Source organism: Arachis ipaensis, chromosome B7, assembly GCF_059453495.1.
Source record: "Arachis ipaensis isolate K30076 ecotype BB chromosome B7, ASM5945349v1, whole genome shotgun sequence".
NCBI lineage: Eukaryota > Viridiplantae > Streptophyta > Magnoliopsida > Fabales > Fabaceae > Arachis > Arachis ipaensis.
The window spans coordinates 2,951,586-2,969,405 of NC_142442.1; the positions used below are offsets into that span (position 1 = coordinate 2,951,586).

The 17,820-nt window shown below is 32.5% G+C and overlaps 4 protein-coding genes across 4 annotated transcripts; 1 reads left to right on the top strand and 3 right to left on the bottom strand.

Moving 5' to 3' along the window:
* Nucleotides 1–319: 319 nt before the first annotated feature.
* LOC107609130 (LOB domain-containing protein 23-like) lies at nt 320–1,505 on the top strand. The gene is made up of 2 exons (XM_016310975.3): nt 320–472; nt 1,218–1,505. The coding sequence occupies exons 1-2, from the start codon at nt 320–322 to the stop codon at nt 1,503–1,505; spliced, it is 441 nt and encodes a 146-aa protein (XP_016166461.1).
* A 545-nt stretch (nt 1,506–2,050) lies between these two features.
* LOC107609128 (Mitochondrial glycoprotein family protein) lies at nt 2,051–4,145 on the bottom strand. The gene is made up of 3 exons (XM_016310973.3): nt 3,897–4,145; nt 3,471–3,814; nt 2,051–2,361 (listed from the first exon to the last, which is right to left on the bottom strand). Exons 1-3 carry the CDS (start codon nt 4,080–4,082, stop codon nt 2,178–2,180), a joined length of 714 nt encoding a protein of 237 aa, XP_016166459.1. The 5' UTR covers nt 4,083–4,145; the 3' UTR covers nt 2,051–2,177.
* A 1,357-nt stretch (nt 4,146–5,502) lies between these two features.
* Nucleotides 5,503–8,505, bottom strand: LOC107609395 (RNI-like superfamily protein). The gene is made up of 6 exons (XM_016311353.3): nt 8,111–8,505; nt 7,392–7,519; nt 6,926–7,095; nt 6,718–6,795; nt 6,171–6,315; nt 5,503–6,066 (listed from the first exon to the last, which is right to left on the bottom strand). The coding sequence occupies exons 1-6, from the start codon at nt 8,226–8,228 to the stop codon at nt 5,650–5,652; spliced, it is 1,056 nt and encodes a 351-aa protein (XP_016166839.1). The 5' UTR covers nt 8,229–8,505; the 3' UTR covers nt 5,503–5,649.
* Nucleotides 8,506–13,731: 5,226 nt separating this feature from the next.
* Nucleotides 13,732–16,532, bottom strand: LOC148550164 (serine/threonine-protein phosphatase 7 long form homolog). Its single transcript, XM_088493422.1, has 4 exons — nt 16,455–16,532; nt 14,718–15,433; nt 14,534–14,624; nt 13,732–14,448 (listed from the first exon to the last, which is right to left on the bottom strand). Exons 1-4 carry the CDS (start codon nt 16,530–16,532, stop codon nt 13,732–13,734), a joined length of 1,602 nt encoding a protein of 533 aa, XP_088349548.1.
* Nucleotides 16,533–17,820: the final 1,288 nt, after the last annotated feature.

Consider the following 17,820-nt stretch of genomic DNA (forward strand, 5'->3'; position numbering starts at 1 on the left):
TCAATTGTTGAATATATTATTAAACCATTATTAAAGCTTTCCTTTTCTACCTCATTTTATTTGAAAACTTTCCTCCATAATACAATGCAATTAAAAAATTTAGCCGTTAAGATTATAACTAATTAACTATCAACAACAAACCTAACCATGATCTAAGTTAAGGTAAAAGTATATAAATCATCCCCTTTTAGTAAATTACATCAAATTTTGTCTAGATTTTCTTCTTCTCACTAAGACCAATAATATAGAGAAGAAGAAATCTTTTGTGTGCTAGATTTTCTTACCTGGATCTTATATCTCTTTATATAGATATCATATCATGATTTCTGAAAGATGTGCTGCTTGCAAGAATCAAAGAAGAAAATGCCCTTCTGATTGCATTTTCTCTCCATGTTTTCCTGCCAATGATCCTCAAAAGTTTGCTTGTGTTCACAAAATCTACGGTGGCAGTAATGTTGGAAAGATGCTTCAGGTTATTTTACCTCAACATAATAATATTTAGTAATATATACTATCTTATGAAAAAAAGGTACTATACACTATCTTAACCTTAATAGTGAATGTGAGTATCAATACAAAATATTATTATTTTAATGTTAGCAAATGATGAAAATGTTTAATATTGAATTAAGAACATGATTTGTTTTGATAAACAATTGTAGTCTCTTGAGATTTTTTTAAAAGAAGTATATATATTTTTTAGAAAATATATATATTGTACAAAACATTTCTTTTATGTTGTTTTTTTTTTTTACCAAAGATAGAAGACTCGAACCCGCAACCTCTGAGTATGGGGAAACTATGTCATTTGAGTTATAACTCATTGGCATTTCTTTTATGTTGTTTGTTAGAGTTATTTTTTGCTTTTGTATCTACAATGTAAACTCTGGTCACTGTTCTCGTTGATGAGTGTTGCTTAATGTTGAGGGGAGCCTTTTAAAAATATGTCATGCTTAGAAAACATTTTAAAGAAAAAACCTATTATTAAAGAATTAAAAACTAATTTTTAATACATTTATTGAATGAAAAAGATTAATAGATATTCTTAACCAAACTTTAGTTTAATTTTACCATCATTATATATTGTGTTAAAAAATTCTTTGACCTCAACAAATTTTCTCAACCTATACCACTGCTTATCTGCAATTTTTCTTCATTGAGTATCCTTATAGAATCTATCGAATAATTGCAATAATTTTTTTTGTAAACTATTGCAGGGAATTCCAACCTATCTAAGAGAACAAGCTGCAAATGCATTGTATTTAGAAGCAAAATGGAGGATTCATGACCCTGTTTATGGGTGTGTTGGCATTATCTCTTCATTGTATGAACAAATTCAAAATGCAGAAATTGAACTAGCAAAAATTCAAACTCAGATTACTTTCTACAAGCTCCAAACCCAACGTGTTGAAGCTGAACCAAATTCGGAAGTTTTGCAAGCACAAAGCAGCAATATGGAGCAGTTTGAGTGGGACAATCCAACTATAGCTTCTTGGTTCAATTGAAATTTTTTTTGGTAAGCTTTGAATAATTGTTGAAAGAGGCCAATGATTGGTATCTTAATTACTAATAATAAATGATGTTTAATTTGGTGCTTATTTTATATTTTTTGGACAATTTTAAATTCCAAATGTTAACCATGTTCCTTTTAATTTGATTTTTTTTTTTCTGTTCTCAATCATTCTAAATTTTAAGAATTAATATACCATATATAGATATACATTCGTGATAAATTTACAAAACATTAACATCATGTGATTAAATTATCAAGTTAATAAAATGCTTCGACAATTCCCTTATTAGTTTCCATGAAATTTTCATAAACTATAATGCACATGTTCATAACTTGAACAAATAATAATAATAATAATAATAATAATAATAATAATAAATTACCTCGAGATTTTGAATATTATTGTTATATAAAGGGTTCGTTTTTTTAATTTGATGTACTACTTATTACTAGTAGTATGATCAATGAATCATGTAACTATATTTGTTTAGAGTGCCTCCAAAATAAATAATTAACTCAAATAGTCCACTAAGAAACTTTAGGGCCTCTAAATAAAAAATAAGATATAATCAAAACTCAACAAGTTCTAAATTCATAATTTCATATTGTGAAAACTGAACACTATATGAGTCCATTTCAAAAATACATGCTCTAACAGAGAGGATTAGGAAGAAGGTGTAAGAGGCTTCTTGCCATCAATGAACAAGCCCATGGTTTTGAACCAACGCAATAGATTTCGATGTTCTTTAACATAGAGCCATGCTTGTAGAAACTTGAAGAGGCTCTCGTTTATTCCTCTCTCCTCTATGTAACTGTGAAATGCATCCCTCATGGATTCATCTAGGTCTCTGTCAATTCACATGTTTATCCGTCAAACATAGCATGAACCATTCTCACTTACAAACATCAAAAATATAAAATTTCAAAATTTACATTTGCATTAACCTTCCTTGAGGTTTGCTAAAATTCAACCCGACTCTCCTATTCGTTCAAGTGCCATTGATTTCCACCTAGCTCTGGTTTGTGTTTTATTTAGAACTACATTATTTTCTAAGTCTTGGAGGGAAATTAGCACAGGTTTTCATAAATAGAGGAGAATCCAGTCGAATTTCATGAATCCTTAGAGGAGGTGATCATGTAAATGTAATTTGCCCTAAACTATATGGAATAAGACCATACAAACTCTAAGTCTAAACCAAAATGAATGCTTCTTCTATGTGGCGAGTTAATACCCATTTTGGCCCCCCGTGAAATTAGATCCCGGCCTCATTTTCAACCCCCAAATTTCAATTTACCTAATCTAGTCCTCCAAATATGCAATTGTGACTCACGTTTGCCCCTGGGATAATCTCTGTGAACGGGGTACTGAGTTGGCATGTTTTGGCAATCAACTGTTACTCTGGCAAAAAGAGATTAAACAATCTTTGTCTAAGCTTTACAACGCCACTAATGCATCAAACTACACAAGCTTCATCCCTTCCAATTCGACCAAACTCCTCCTTGCCTTAGGGCATAGTAACAAGAAAATAGGCACCCTTTTGCTTTTAGAAAACTAATACTTAAGTTTCTCTGTTATCTTAGACTAGAAACTCTTCAACATTTATCCAAGTAGATGAAGAGCTGCCTACGATTTTCACTAAAAGGAAAAATTGTTAATTTGCCACCTAAAACCAACCCTAATTAGCAAGCTTATCAAACTGATAACAAGCTTAGGTCCCCAAATCAAGGTAACAATTTTACTAGTAAACTCTTAAGAGCTTACAATTTGAGTTCAGCAATTCAATTTTCCAGTTCCTGTGAACACCAGAGTTTGATTACCTTCCTAATGAGCTTAACTAACATCATTAACCAATTAGCTGCATCATTTCATGCCCTAACAAAGGAACTGAACCAAACACACAAACTTTTAAGCTATAAAATTTTAAAATAAATAAAAAATAAAAAATTGTGAACTTACGCAAAAGATGGACCAGCGTATTGCGAAGGAACGAGGAGGTAACCGCCACCAGATTCTTGAAGCTTAGGTCTCATTGAAACTGAGTGAATCCCCAGAGCATCTTCGTATAATCCGCACAGAAACATCAAGCATTCGTTCTGATTTGGTTTCGACACATCCACGTGAATGAACAGTTGATCAATGACTCCGCCACCGCCGCCGCCGTCGCCGTCTTCGTCGTCGTTGGCGGCCAAGCGCATGACGTAGATTGTGATCTCTTCGTCGCCGTAGTTCCGCTTCAGCACAGGGCCGTTAGAATCGAGTGCGCCTTTTACGATCGTGAACGGCGATGGAGGTCCAACTTTCTGCGACAAATAACGAATCAGAAAATAAATAAATAAATAAAACCTAATTTGAGAGGTTTAGGGTTTAAGAAGAGAGCATTACAGGGGGCATGTTCATTTTGGCGACTTCGAGATAGTGGTCTTTGAGGGAGCGGAGGAGCATCGAGTTCACGGCAGAAGAGATTGAGTTGGACGATGAGCTGCTGGTGGCGCCGCGGATTAACGAGGGGAATGGACGGCGGAGGGCGGCGGCGGCCGTGGCGGCGCCGACGAAGGCTCTCTTCCACATTTTGGTGTGTTTCTAGTTACTCTGCCTTGCTTGCTTCTAAGCTTCAGCTTAATATTAACTAGTAATTTTTTTTGGTGACTAATATTAACTAGTAATTGAAAAAAAAAATATTGGTTTACAAAAATTAAAAATTTTAAATTTATACTGCCTTCACAACTAGGTGATTATATTTTTTTAGTTTAATTTTGTCATTTTATAAAATATTTTTAACGATTTTTTCAATTAAATTTTATTTTTTAGGGCATCATTACATAAAATATTATTTTTATTATTGTATTAATATATGAATACATAATTTTGTCTCTATAATTTAACCAATTTGAGTTGGTTAAATAATTAATTTATTCATTGAATAGTAATATACTCTTAAATAAAGTTTAAATTTACAATAAACTAGTCATTAAGGCTGCGTTTGTTGACAGAAACAGGACAGACAAAAACACAGACATGAAATTGTGTTTGACAAAGGAGACATAAACAAAGACAATATATCCAGAGATACTGAATTAGTGTATTTTGTGTCCATGACAAGACATGAAGACACTAACAAGAAACACAACTTATTTTTTATTTTTTCTTTCATTATTCTTGTTAATTTTTCATAATTATATTTTTTATTATTATATTTTTGTCTCAAATTTTTTGAATAAAAAAATGAGAATAAATTAGATTTTTATCTTTTGTTCTAGTTTATCACCAAATAGAATAACACAAAATTTTATATTTCTGTCATTTAGGCTGCATTTGTTTACAGAGACAGGACACTGGGACAGAGACACAAGGACACAAATTGACAGAGGAAACATGGACAGAGCAGAGACACTGAATTAGTATATTTTGTGTTCATCCTGACAGGAAGAACACGGAGACACTAAAAGGACACAACTTATTTTTCATTTTTTCTTTCATTATTCTTGTTAATTTTTCATAATTATATTTTTTATTATTATATTTTTCATCTCAAATTTTTTGAATAAAAAAATGAGAATAAATTGAATTTTTATAATTTATTTTAGTTTATCACCAAACAGAATACAAATCAGTGTCTTATCTTATCCTATTCTCAGAAACAAACCCAACCTAATACCGAATTAGAAAATATTGGAAGAAATAAAAATAAATATGCGATTGAACTCAATATTTTTTTAATTTTTATATTTCTCGTATTATTATTATGTACAAATACTGTATAGTATTTTGTGTTGTCATGTTTGATCTTGCTTTTACACCTCCATAACAAATTAACAAGAATATAAACCAAGCATTTGCTTATTTATTACTATAAATTTGACATTAAAAGAAAAAAAAATTAATAGTCTCTAGAGAATGGATATTGAATTATCTAAGAGTACTCTGTTCAGATTTCATCTTAAATTTATCAATTTCATCAAAACCAAGCAGCATGCAAATAAATTTGCACTTTTGTCAAAACCTCACACCTCCATTCATCTCAAGCCCGTGATGTTTCCAACTTGTTGAAGGAAATTTTCTAAAAATTTAGTGAAGAACTAATGAAATTTCTTACATATATATACAAAGTAATAAAACACCACATGATCTGATAATTTTATGAGCTTCTGCTGTGAAGAGACTTGCTTGCTTGTGAGGCCAAGACCATTGCCTTAGCCCTTGTGCTCATCAACATTAACTCTCGCACCGCGCGACGCTGGTGTTGTCGTGCATTTTTCGCTCGCTTTGGAGCTAACCGGTTGTCCCTTTCCTCAAAGGCGAGCCGGAATTTCTCGGCCACTGATAATTCGGGGGAGGTTGAAGGAGAGGGCGAAGCGGGCTTCACTGCAAAACCACGCCCTCTCCATGTCTTGGGATCAATATCCTTCACAGCCACATCATCCAATACGGTATTTCGTAACGCTTCCCAAGGAACCTGAGTTCCCATAAACCCGAACACAGATGACTTCGGGTTCACTATGATCCGCGGACACTCGGTAGATATCTCGTCTAACGAATTATTGTCGATGTTTGGCTGCAGAAAGAAAACCATAAAATTAAGCGTCTAATGACTCATGCATTTGTGAGGACAAAGATCTGCATTCAATTACAAAAGAGAAAGATTTAATAGTTTCATACCCATACTAGCCACCTGAGTGATTGCGCGCCACTGGAAATTTCTTTCGTATCGAGCTCCTCCCAGGAATCCTCCTTGACATAGTCTAGCCTCGGTTTAAATATACTCAAGCACCTCCGAGCTGTATGATCGCTCCTCGGACACCCTCTGCAACATTATCCAATAATCTTGTCTTAAATCTTCAATTACATAAAAAAATTTCCACTTTCTAAATATACTTTATTTTTAAAAAGGTTAAGAGAGAGAACTTTTTCGCTATCTACAACTCTCACCAGTCACCAGTTTAGAGAATGTTACCATTGTGAGGAGAAATCAAGCACCAAAGTCAAATCTTGACATTATGAACAGAAAAGCATGTAACAATGTCATGAATCTTGATCATTTTTAAAGAATTCAATTTACTTATACGAACTATTGAAATCCGGCATATGAACATAATACTAAAATGGCCCATTTAAGAAAATTTCTGGTTTTCAACTTCTGAGCATTGAAAATAGGCAAACTTTATAACAGAAATATGACTAACAATGGATGATGAGAGATACGTACCCGCATCTCAATGTCTCTAATAAACGGCAGTGCTTCACAAGTTCGGATATACCAGTAGCAGTGATTTTGGTACATCGGCTGCAAATAGTCTCAATATATCAAGTGACTCTGAAAAAGAGAGAGAAGTATAATATAAAAAAAAGCACACTAGACACGGCGGCAAACGTGTTTGCTTGGTAATTGTTTCGACAGAATCATAATCCTATACCTTATATCCAGAGCTTTAATTGATCTGCATACTTCGGCTGCTTTAATCAAGCCAATGTCGGAAACATCTGATCCAGAGACATCAAGGTATTCCCAAGAAGTATCAGCTAATGCAATCAGGACATCATCATTCAACAACTTTCTCCGTCTCGCAATAGCTGCCACTGCCGTCTATCATTTAGAATTAATTCTTTAACTGTAAGAATGCATCTTATGCATGACCTCTTTATCCGTACAAAGCGCAATAAAAGATTCTTAAGAATAAAGTTGTTCATGAAATTAAGCAATAAAGCAGTTTTTTTTTTACCCACAAAAAGGCTCTCCTAGAGAAAAAGTTTACAAACATTTCTTACGTGCATTCGCATTGCGCAGGCTACAACTTCGAAATTTTTCTTTACAGAAATATATGCTTGAATAAATGACCAATCAATAGATTTAACAGGTAGAATCATTCTCTAGAAAACTACCTTTATCTCAGCTGGCAAACCGATAGCAATCTCCGCCAAATCCGTAATAATATCCTCCAAATGTTTTCCGATAACTCCAATGCATAGGCTAACCAAACTTGGAGGCTTCATCTTCTTAGGCAGTAGTCCTGCATATAATTTTATCCCAAAATTGAACCATATTAAGGCGCCGCCATGGCTCAAAACCTATGATCCACGAGTAAACTACCTAAACCTCAAGACAACCAAAGACACATACATACTGGCTCCATCAAAGAATACAAAACACATTCTAACAATCCTATTAAGGTGCAAAACTCAAACTGAACTTCCTTGAATATCATTAGCACAAGTCACAATAAACAAACACAGATTCTAAGCCTCAAAGGAAAATCCCTAAGTATACAATCTGCTACTTTCACAACATCAGCTACCATAATCAAAATAGGTATATAATCATATGGAATCAAACTTCAATAAAAGCTCCAAATGTATTTTATTCACCATTCCCAAATTTTCTATAAATTGGAACTGAATCTGAAATTTTCACACAAGCTAATTAATTGTCCAACCCCCCTCCCTCTTTTTTCTTCTAATTTCCATTGACCATACCCCAAAAACAAAGCAAGTGCAATTCATCATAGAGCTCAGAAAGTTTGAAGCTTTACCAATAAACAAACAAAAACAAAACACCCCACCTCAGGAAAAAATAAAATTGATTACATACAAAACCAAATTACCTTGAAATTGATGGTGGTTAGTTGCAATGGAAGTTTTGTTCTTGACGTTGGATTGGGGATTCAAATCGAGGTTTTGCAGAGAGGTTTCTAATTCCTTGGAAGCTTTACCTTTATCCATCAAAAAAATCAAAACAGCAAAAAACAGAGACAAGTATGTGCAAACACGATTGAATCAAAAATACACACACAACACAATACAATATCCCAGAAAGAGGTTCTTAGTATTTAGGGATTTAAAAGAAAAAATTGTTTATTTATGTTCAGAAAAATAGAAACACACGATGCCGACTTGACTTACCATCCTGTTCCTTTCATATATATTTTTAATTAATTGATTCAATTATAATATATTTAATTATAATATATTATTGGTTTTTTTCTTAACAAACCATGGAAAGAAAGGAAGAGAAGAATGCAAGTTGAACGCATTTAACTGAATTTTATTTATTTTTTATTTTTTTTAAATATCCAACAAAAATACCTTTTTTTAGTTTCTTTCCATATATAGAATTTTAATAATTTTAACATAGCTTTTGGATATATATATATATATATATATATATATATATATATATATATATATTTATTTATTTATTGTATTCTCCATTTTAATAAGTTAAAAGAATTAATTTGTAGAAAATTTAATCTTCAATAAGTGATTGATGTATATAAAAAACAAAATCTAAATTCCAATACTTTATTTAACCCAGCAAATAAGTTCGTTATTTGATAAAATTAAGTTTAATTCATTCTCTTTAGCTGAAGTTTATCTTCATCCTTACAGCTGACCGAGTCGAAACCTACTGCTCAAGTCTAACGAATGCCGTTCATGTTCATGTTCCTGGTGAAAAAGAAAAGAGTCGCTTTCCTTCTAGGACCGGATAAGGTCAAATTCTGGGTGGGCTACCAGGTTTCGCCTACGCTACGGTTTTAAATCCCTACCCTACGCCTTACGAGGGCGCCCTAGCCAGATTCACTCCCAAAGGTCCATCAAGCCTATGAAACTAGTTCAAATAGTCGTCAAAGTCGCAGTCAGTCTTAAGGGCCTGTTTTCAACAAGACTCTCTTAATTGTATCAGTTTGTAAAATTCTCTCTCCTTCACCAAGAAAGAGAGAACGGACAAAGTACCAGACGATTTGATACTAAGTTATCAATTTAACATATAATTTTTTTATGTTAAAACAAGCCAACAAGGTCGAAGTCCAAGAAAAAAGAAAACTAAATGCAAACTAAACAAAGTAAGATAATCTTCATTAACAAGTTAAATTCCAAAGTGATTTTTAAGATGGTAATTTGGTATGAAATTCTAGTTATACTACTTTAACCTCTAAATTTGAAAAAAATACACTAAATTTTGGATATAGTACCTAAATCAAATTGGATTTTTATTTTTTAGTTTTTGGTATTGACCCAAATTAGGTAATTTTTTTAAAAGAAATATAACAGTTCCTTCTGTTGAGCCCAAAGTATTAAACAAATATTATATGTGAATCTACTAATCAAGTAAGTGGGACTACGGTTTCACAATTTTGGATCAATAAAAAATTAGGCCTCACTTAGCTATATGCCTCTCCTTTTGTTTAGCCAAAAACTTTTATCACTTTTTTAACATCCCTATGCTTCAGCCCAACTTAGCCCAAAATCATTTTTATTCCAATAGAAAAAAAAAATATAGAAAAATAATGGAGTTACATTTTGATTTGTAATTTATAAATACTAAGTGCAAATGAAAAATTAGTCATCAAACTAAAATATTATATATTTGTATATAAATATATATATATAATTAAATTTATTTTTGTTATATATTTTGTATTTCAATAAATATTTTATATTAGTAACTGATTTTACTATTTGATTATAATATATACTTAGCATAATTGTGTGTGATTTTATTATCTTCTTTTTTCATAAATATTAAATTCCAAAATTGTGGTTTGGAAGAGACATTGTTTAACTGTTCAAAACTAATTCTAAATTACATAATTATTTCAACTATTAATGTTAAACAAAAGCTGAAAAATGCTCAAGTTTGCGACAACTATATAATGGAAATGTGCACATTTTCTTCAAATATATAGAGAAATAATAATAATGTACAAGCTAGTAATTTGCATACTGTAATAGAACTTTGTCAGTCAAATTTCGTTGTCATTTTTGTCATCATCACGTACAAATGGGACCTATATATATATATATATATAGACACTGGCAAATTCATGAAATTCACATGCCAATTTAACTTTCATGCTGATTATATTGTCGGCAATATCCAAGCTATAGTATCAAAAATCTTTTTTATTCGATCGATTTCAGAAATTTTTTTTCTCCAGTGGTATTTTCGATTTTTAAAATTTGAATTTAAATTTAAAGCGGGTTGTCACGGTAAATCTTAATATATTACATTTAATAATATTTGTATAGTATTTTAGAATAGGTTAAATTATACAGTTAGTCCCTACACTTTTAGTAAAATTGTAAATTAGTCTCTACATTTTAAAAATTTGTAATTAGATCTCTAAAAATAATTAAAATTTACAATTTAGTCTTCATGGTTTAAAAAATATTTGATTTAACAGAATATTCTCAACATATTTTCTATTTTAACAGAATATTCTCAACATATTCTAAAAATATTCGGTTAAATCAACACTTTTTGATCGACAAAGACTAATTTACAAATTTTGATTCTCTTTAGAGATCTAATTACAAACTTTTAAAAAGTAGGAATCAATTTGTAATTTTACTAAAAGTGTAGGGATCAACTGTGTAATTTAACTTTTAAAATATTTAAGAATGTTCTAAACTATTTCAAAATGTTTTAGAATAATATTTTGAAAGATCTCGAAATATTTTAAAAGGTTCTAGAAAATTTTAAAAAGTCATAGAACATTTTAAAAAAGTGTGAATATATATAAAAATATAAAAAGTAATATAAAATAATTTAGAAGTATTTAAAAAATATTATAAATTAGATATTTGTAATAAAAATTTTGGATATTCGATTTAGATGTGAGAATATATAAAATATAAACAAAAAATATATACAACAATACATATAAGGTAAATATACAAATATATAAAAATTAATTTAATAACTAATTTTGTATGTGTGTATATATTATCTCATTTATATTTAATATTTAAATAGAGATGGCAAGAATTATGTTTGCAAGACCAAAGTTTTCCAAGTATTCATCTCTAATTCTCTATCATATTTAATTCTACCAACTCTAAACAGTTTTCTTTGTTTCAGTTTTTTCCAAATGACTTGACCCAACTTAAAAGTCATTGAATTGAACTGAAATTTTTATTATTTAATTTTTCACCTGCTAGGCTGCTACTATCTTCTTGAATTAGTCAAAATAACTAGAGTGCCTTCTTTAATTGAAAAACGAAATTCGTTAATTTTTTTTTTTTTTACGTAACTTCAGATTACTAGAGGATTCGGTTAAGGAATACTACATCCTCCCATATCTAATTTTCAAATTTATCATATTAAAAAAAAAAAGAACTTATAATCAAGATCCAACTAAATATATAGGTTAATAAACATGAGATTGTCATGTTGTATTAGGCACAAAGAGAAAAAAAGAAAAAAGAAAAAAAGACAAAATATCATGATTGTTAATTTGTTACAGTATTATTATGGACTCACGTGTGTCATTTTAATTTATCCATGTTTTCCCTCTTTTAATAATGGTCCACAACTAAAAATAAAAACTTAAAAAAGATTCGCATCGCAAAGACAAATATCCATTAATATTACCTGCATGAATAATCGATTATATTAAATCTACATTAAAATTAGCCACTAAAATTAGTTATTAATATAGAGTATATAAATATATTTATAGTTAATGATAGCAACTAATTTTAATATTAATATATAAATAATATTTTTAATAAATAATTGAGCACTAGTTAGTAGGCTCATTTTTTTTGATATGATTTATTGGCGTGAGTTTAGCTGGATTATGATCATTACAGGTGAATTACACTATTATGACGGCGTTGAGTTTGGAATCTTGTGGGAAAGAAATCGAACCCACCGATTTCAAGTAATTTGAGGAAGGAACACAAATCGGTGGGTCCGAATTGTGTGAGGTTGTTGAGCTAGAAATCGGTGCAACCGATTTGTGGGTTAACAAAGAGGATGGAAATCGGTCCCACCGATTTCAAGAGAGAGGAAATTTTTTTTTAATTCGTGAGGGGACCGGTCGGACCCACCGATTTCTGATGCGCACAAATTTCGATACGAACACGGTCGGTCCCTACGATTTGCCTGTAAGTGCATTCTTAAGATGAAAAATATCACAGAAGTCACATTCAATTCTTCGTAGCCGTCCCAACTGTTCTTCCTCTCCTCGTCCCAGCTGTTCTTCGTCTCCTCCTCTGATTTTTCTTTCTTTTTCCCTCCCTGTTGAAGTAGAATAAATTTCTGGAATAGTGAGTTTAGTCAGGTACGTATACTATTATGGATGATAGAGTTGTGTTGAAAATTTATTATTACGGGCAGATTTTATTGGAAACATATGAGGGGGTTCAATTTGTGTGTGAGAATCCATTAGATGTTGTTATTCTGTTCACATTATCGTTTGAGGAATTGAAAGGGGTGATTTGTGAGAAGATAGATTCTCAAAGATTTAGGAGAGTATCGTGTATTTTGTACCGGTATCCGTTATCTGTGTTTGGTGGGTTCGTTCAATTTCAGACCAAGTACGTCACAGATGAAGCGAGTATGCATGAAATGTTTTCATTGTATATGGATAATCGCCACCGAATGTCGTGCATCGAGTTGTATATTGAGTTTGAGCAATCCGAAGCAGACCGTAACATTGAGTTGGAAGATTATAATAGTGAAAGCGATGATGAATTTGAAAGTAACTACGAGATCGTTGGTCCAGGTGAAGACGAAGATGAAACTGGCGGTGATATGAACGCAGATGTGGCAGAAGTTGCAAATGCAGTAGCAAACCCGCATCCGTTTCAGGAGCCTTCTTTCATGCGGTCGTTGGATTTGGAGGCTATGCACGCACCGGAGTTTCCGCAATATATGAATTCAGGTGCGTAAAGCTAGATAGACATGTGAAACTCTGATGTAGCTGATAAATAAGTCAGATGCGTAACATATGTGGATAGTCATTTGTGACCATAGCATTTGATTTTTTTTTATTAATAGGTAGTTCTTTATTATGAATTGTATTTAGTGCTTCTTTGCGTAGATAGATCAGCGAAAAAAAAAAGACTATTATAGGCTTATATAGTTCTAGTGTGTTTAGTATTTGAGTTGTAGTAAGTAATTTATTACTGAGGACATAATAAAGGATTTCTTTCTTTTGCTGTATGCAGCCCTTCCTGTTGTGGCGGATGGTGAGTTCACAGTGGGGATGGAATTCAGTTCAAGGGAGGCAGTAATCAAGGCAATGAAAGATTATACCATCCGAAGAAGTGTAGACTATCGGGTATATGAGTCGGAACCCACGACATTCTATGCCAAATGTACAGAATATGGTAATGGTTGTGACTGGTTGATCAGGGTAACCAAAATGCATAAGAAGTACTGTTGGGAGATAAGGAGGTACAATGGAAGTCACACGTGTACCAGGTCAACTATTTCTCAAGACCATTCGAAGCTGGATTCGAAGACAGTTGCAGAAGCAATTAAACCAAGCAGCTGACTGAATGAAGTATGCTCTCCATACTCATACTGTGTACCACCCCAATACTGTGAATGTACCGGGACTGGGGATGAAAAAAAATCCGACGGATGCATGTCAGGAACATATGATGTCCAATAGTCAACCCCATGCTGTGGCGGCGGTGGTGAAGGTGCTGGTTCCGGTTCCGGTTCCGATTCCGGTTCTGATTCCGGTTCCGGTTCCGGTTCCGGTTCTGGTTCCGGTGCCGGTGGTGGCTGAGGACCTTCTGGATTCTCTTGGAATACAAGGTTCGACAATTGCAAGTGGTCACCATATGCCCCTCGGTACCAATCCATGTAACTTTCCAATTGATAATGTAAAGGCACCAAGTCATCAGAGAGAATGTGACTATACCGGTTGGTCCACTGCATCACCCAAGAAGAGTGGGTATTGGCCCAATCTTCATTCTTGGGCCCAGTTAGAACTTCGCCGTGTGATGCACCTAAATCCTGCTCTAGAGTAGGAACACCCTGTCTCATACCAAATTGCCTCATGACTCTATCAGTTGCATGCCACTCGATGCATTCAAAGGATATAAGTGGCACTCTGGCACTCCAAAGAACCAAATTATGACGGATGGCTAAAGGAATCAAGTATGGGTCAATGTCTCCAATGCCATAAGGCTGCCAAACAAACTGGACACATGGAACAATTCAGATGAGTACCCAAAAATTAACTCACTTAACAAGCTACATACGGTATTAGTATTTTACAACATACCTGTCCTTCTTGTAGATCATCTAACAACCTCCTGTAATTTTCAAGCGAAGTGTATCGGTAGCCATAGTTTTCACGCTCCCAGTTACGCCACCTGCCATCCGACAATTAATTAATTGACTTATCTTGTGAAAAACAAATTACATTATCTAGAACTTCTTTTAATGCATACAATAATCACAATTACCTGTTTGCAATTGGAAACAATCGGGGATTGCCGGGAATCGGCGCTAGAAATGGTAGCCGGATCCAAGCCCAAGTAAGCAACAACGTCAGTGGCCCGTCAATCTTCTTGCAATCGACACGAGTTGCCCTACACAATGACCTATACAAGTGTGCTAGGCATGCCGAACCCCAGCTAAACTGTATGATTCCACCAAAATTACGGAGCAAAGGTAAAAATTTCCAATGCACTGCTGCACCAGACTTATCTCCAAACATAATTAACCCAAATAACAACATTATGTGACACTTTACATACATCTGAATGTGAACATCATCATTCAACACTATACGATCTTTCAAACCCCTAAACCACGTTAATTTTATAAAACTTCCTCTACAGTCTGTCTTCCTCGGTGCAACTCCAAATTGGTGCAAGCACTCGGCTTCCAATGCCTCAAAACTACTCATTGTCGGTCCTGTAACTGGAAGTCCATTTGTCGGCAGACCGAGAATCATCGCCACATCCTCCAACGTCACGGCACACTCACCAACCGGAAAATGAAACGTGTGAGTCTCAGGCCGCCATCTCTCAACCAGTGCATTAACCATTGCTGACTGACATTGGACCACTCCAATCTGAGAAACATAATAAAAGCCAGTCTCGCGTAACTGTGACTCAACAATTTCATTGTATCGATCCGGCGGCTTATAATGCTCGCACATTAACATCCGTGAACCCTACAATATCAAATCTCCGTTATAAGTACCATCATAATATAACTACATTATCAAAAACACAATTATCCTAACATGTCCATTATAACTAACTCCAATCATAATTGCATTGAAGCATACACAGTAAATGATACAACAATCTTTCAATTATTAGTCATCATAAATAAAATAATTAGTCATCATAAATAAAATAATTTATTATATTGTTATTATTATTATTCATAATTACTCATTAAACTCAATTACTAACACTAATAAAATAATAACAACAACAACATATCAATATCTTCTCTAATCTGTTATGTATACATCTCATTCTCCTTCCTCATTCATTCATTTCTTACATTATAATATATATATATATATATATATATTACTAATAAAATCTACTATTATCACTAATATTATCAATAAATCAGATTATTAAAAAAAAATATCTCAGCTAATCTGGATTTAATTTATTCTAACTAACTTTATTATTATTTTTATTATTATTATTATTTCAAACAATTCTATTATTATTATTATTATTATTATTATCATTATTATTATTATTCCTAACACAGCTTACTATTAATTAATTTCTTAATCTAAATTTACTTATTACTAATTTATTGTCTAAATTTTACTGAATTAAAATTCAATTATTTGTCATCATAAATAAAATAATTTATTATATTGTTATTACTATTAATCATAATAACTTATTAAACTCAGTTATTAATACTAATAAGATAATAACAACAACAACATATTAATATCTATTCTAATCTATGATATACAGATCTCCTTTTTCTTCCTCATTCATTCCAACTCAACGGTTAAAAAATTCCAACCATTTAAGACATACAACATACAGGATTTATTTTTTAGTTTCTATTTCTAACTACTTAACAAACAACACATACATGATTAGATTAATTTTATTTAGTGTCATTATAATGTACATTACTACTAACTAAAACCTACTATTATGACTATTATTATCAATAAATTAGAATATTAAAAAAAATTAAAAACTTACATAATCCGGATGCCCAAGATAGTTGACAATATGAAGTTCCGGTTGATTTACTTCTTTAATTTTTCTTTTTTTTGGCATTTTCTTCAAAATTTTTTGAACCTTTCTTGTGGTTCAACAATGGTAAAGAAAGAAGGGAAAGAGGTGGGGTTCAGAGAGGAAAGTGTGGGGTTGAGAGAGAGATTCACGAAGAAGAGTGAAAATGATATGTTGGGGGAGGGGTTTACATCACTTGCATTGGGAGAAGGAGTGTCACGGGCCAACCAGGACCTGCGTGCATGCGTGACACCTGGCCATTGTCCTCAAATCGGTGGCACCGATTTGCGACCCATCTCCACCCTGAAATCGGTCCATCCGATTTCTGCCCACCAAATCGCTCCGTCCGATTTGTTTTACCACGCCGTCACATTTCCGTAATACACCCTAAACCTTCATAACGCTGTTAGACTCCATTAGAATCCCCATATTAAAATTAAAAATCTCCTAGTTAGTAATGTGTTAGTTTTGCAAGTGTGAAGAGTATTGAAATTAGTCTCACATAAAAAAAAGTAAAGAAGAGTAAGAAGTTTATAAGATAAGAAACTCATTAACTTAATATCTTAAGATTTTAAGTTGGATGTGTTGTCTTTTCATCTTATGTTTTATTGGTTGATTCCTCTCCAAAATCTCTTCGGTGATCGAAAATTCTCCACAGTGGTTCAACAAGTGGTATCAGAGCCGATGGTTAATCGGTCTGGTGGTTTTAATGGGGGTATTCAAGGTGAAGCATTAAAAGTCTTCCCGACAAAAGTGATTCAGACGGCATAAAACAAGAAAGAGTAAATAAAAAGTTTATAAGATGAGAGACCCATTAACTTAACACCTAAAAATTTTGAGTTGGATGTGATGTCTTCTGTGAGAACTCCCATGGCGGCCCAACATAATGAGCAGACACCTATATTTATGTGGCTTCAACTCCTCTTGTCACTATGACCCATCAGTGGCCCCATTTGGCCATTATTTATATCTACTACCATCATTATCTTATCTATATACTTTTTTCCTCTTAAGAGAGGTGTCTTTTTTAATTTCTTTTAAAAAATATTAAAAACTAGCATATCTTAATCTAATTAAAAAAAATCATGTTTATAACACTTTTTACACTTTTGTGTAGATTTTTCATGATATGAAAGCTAAACTTCTATTTTTATTCATTTCTCATGCATCACTTTTAATATTAAAAGTAAAAATATATTCAAAAATACAAAAATACATGTAATATATTAATTAAATACACATAAAAGTTTTCGTTAATAACTTTTAAGAAGAAACACTTATTTTAAAAGAAAAAGAATATGTAGGTAAACAGAGACAAATCTACAAAATTTTA

Bases quoted from the DNA above. Each gene is read 5' to 3' on its own strand.
- LOC148550164 (XM_088493422.1), bottom strand. From the start codon at position 16,532: ATGCCAAAAAAAAGAAAAATTAAAGAAGTAAATCAACCGGAACTTCAT. The intron at 15,434-16,454 runs GTAAGTTTTTAA...TTGATATTGTAG, and splicing joins ATCTTGGGCATCCGGATTAT to GGTTCACGGATGTTAATGTG. The intron at 14,449-14,533 runs GTATGTTGTAAA...CCATGTGTCCAG, and splicing joins ATGATCTACAAGAAGGACAG to TTTGTTTGGCAGCCTTATGG.
- LOC107609395 (XM_016311353.3), bottom strand. From the start codon at position 8,228: ATGGATAAAGGTAAAGCTTCCAAGGAATTAGAAACCTCTCTGCAAAAC. The intron at 7,520-8,110 runs GTAATTTGGTTT...AATTATATGCAG, and splicing joins TAACCACCATCAATTTCAAG to GACTACTGCCTAAGAAGATG. The intron at 7,096-7,391 runs GTAGTTTTCTAG...TCTAAATGATAG, and splicing joins GTTTGCCAGCTGAGATAAAG to ACGGCAGTGGCAGCTATTGC.
- LOC107609130 (XM_016310975.3), top strand. From the start codon at position 320: ATGATTTCTGAAAGATGTGCTGCTTGCAAGAATCAAAGAAGAAAATGC. The intron at 473-1,217 runs GTTATTTTACCT...AAACTATTGCAG, and splicing joins ATGTTGGAAAGATGCTTCAG to GGAATTCCAACCTATCTAAG.
- LOC107609128 (XM_016310973.3), bottom strand. From the start codon at position 4,082: ATGTGGAAGAGAGCCTTCGTCGGCGCCGCCACGGCCGCCGCCGCCCTC. The intron at 3,815-3,896 runs GTAATGCTCTCT...TATTTGTCGCAG, and splicing joins CCAAAATGAACATGCCCCCT to AAAGTTGGACCTCCATCGCC. The intron at 2,362-3,470 runs GTAAGTTCACAA...GTGAATTGACAG, and splicing joins TACGCTGGTCCATCTTTTGC to AGACCTAGATGAATCCATGA.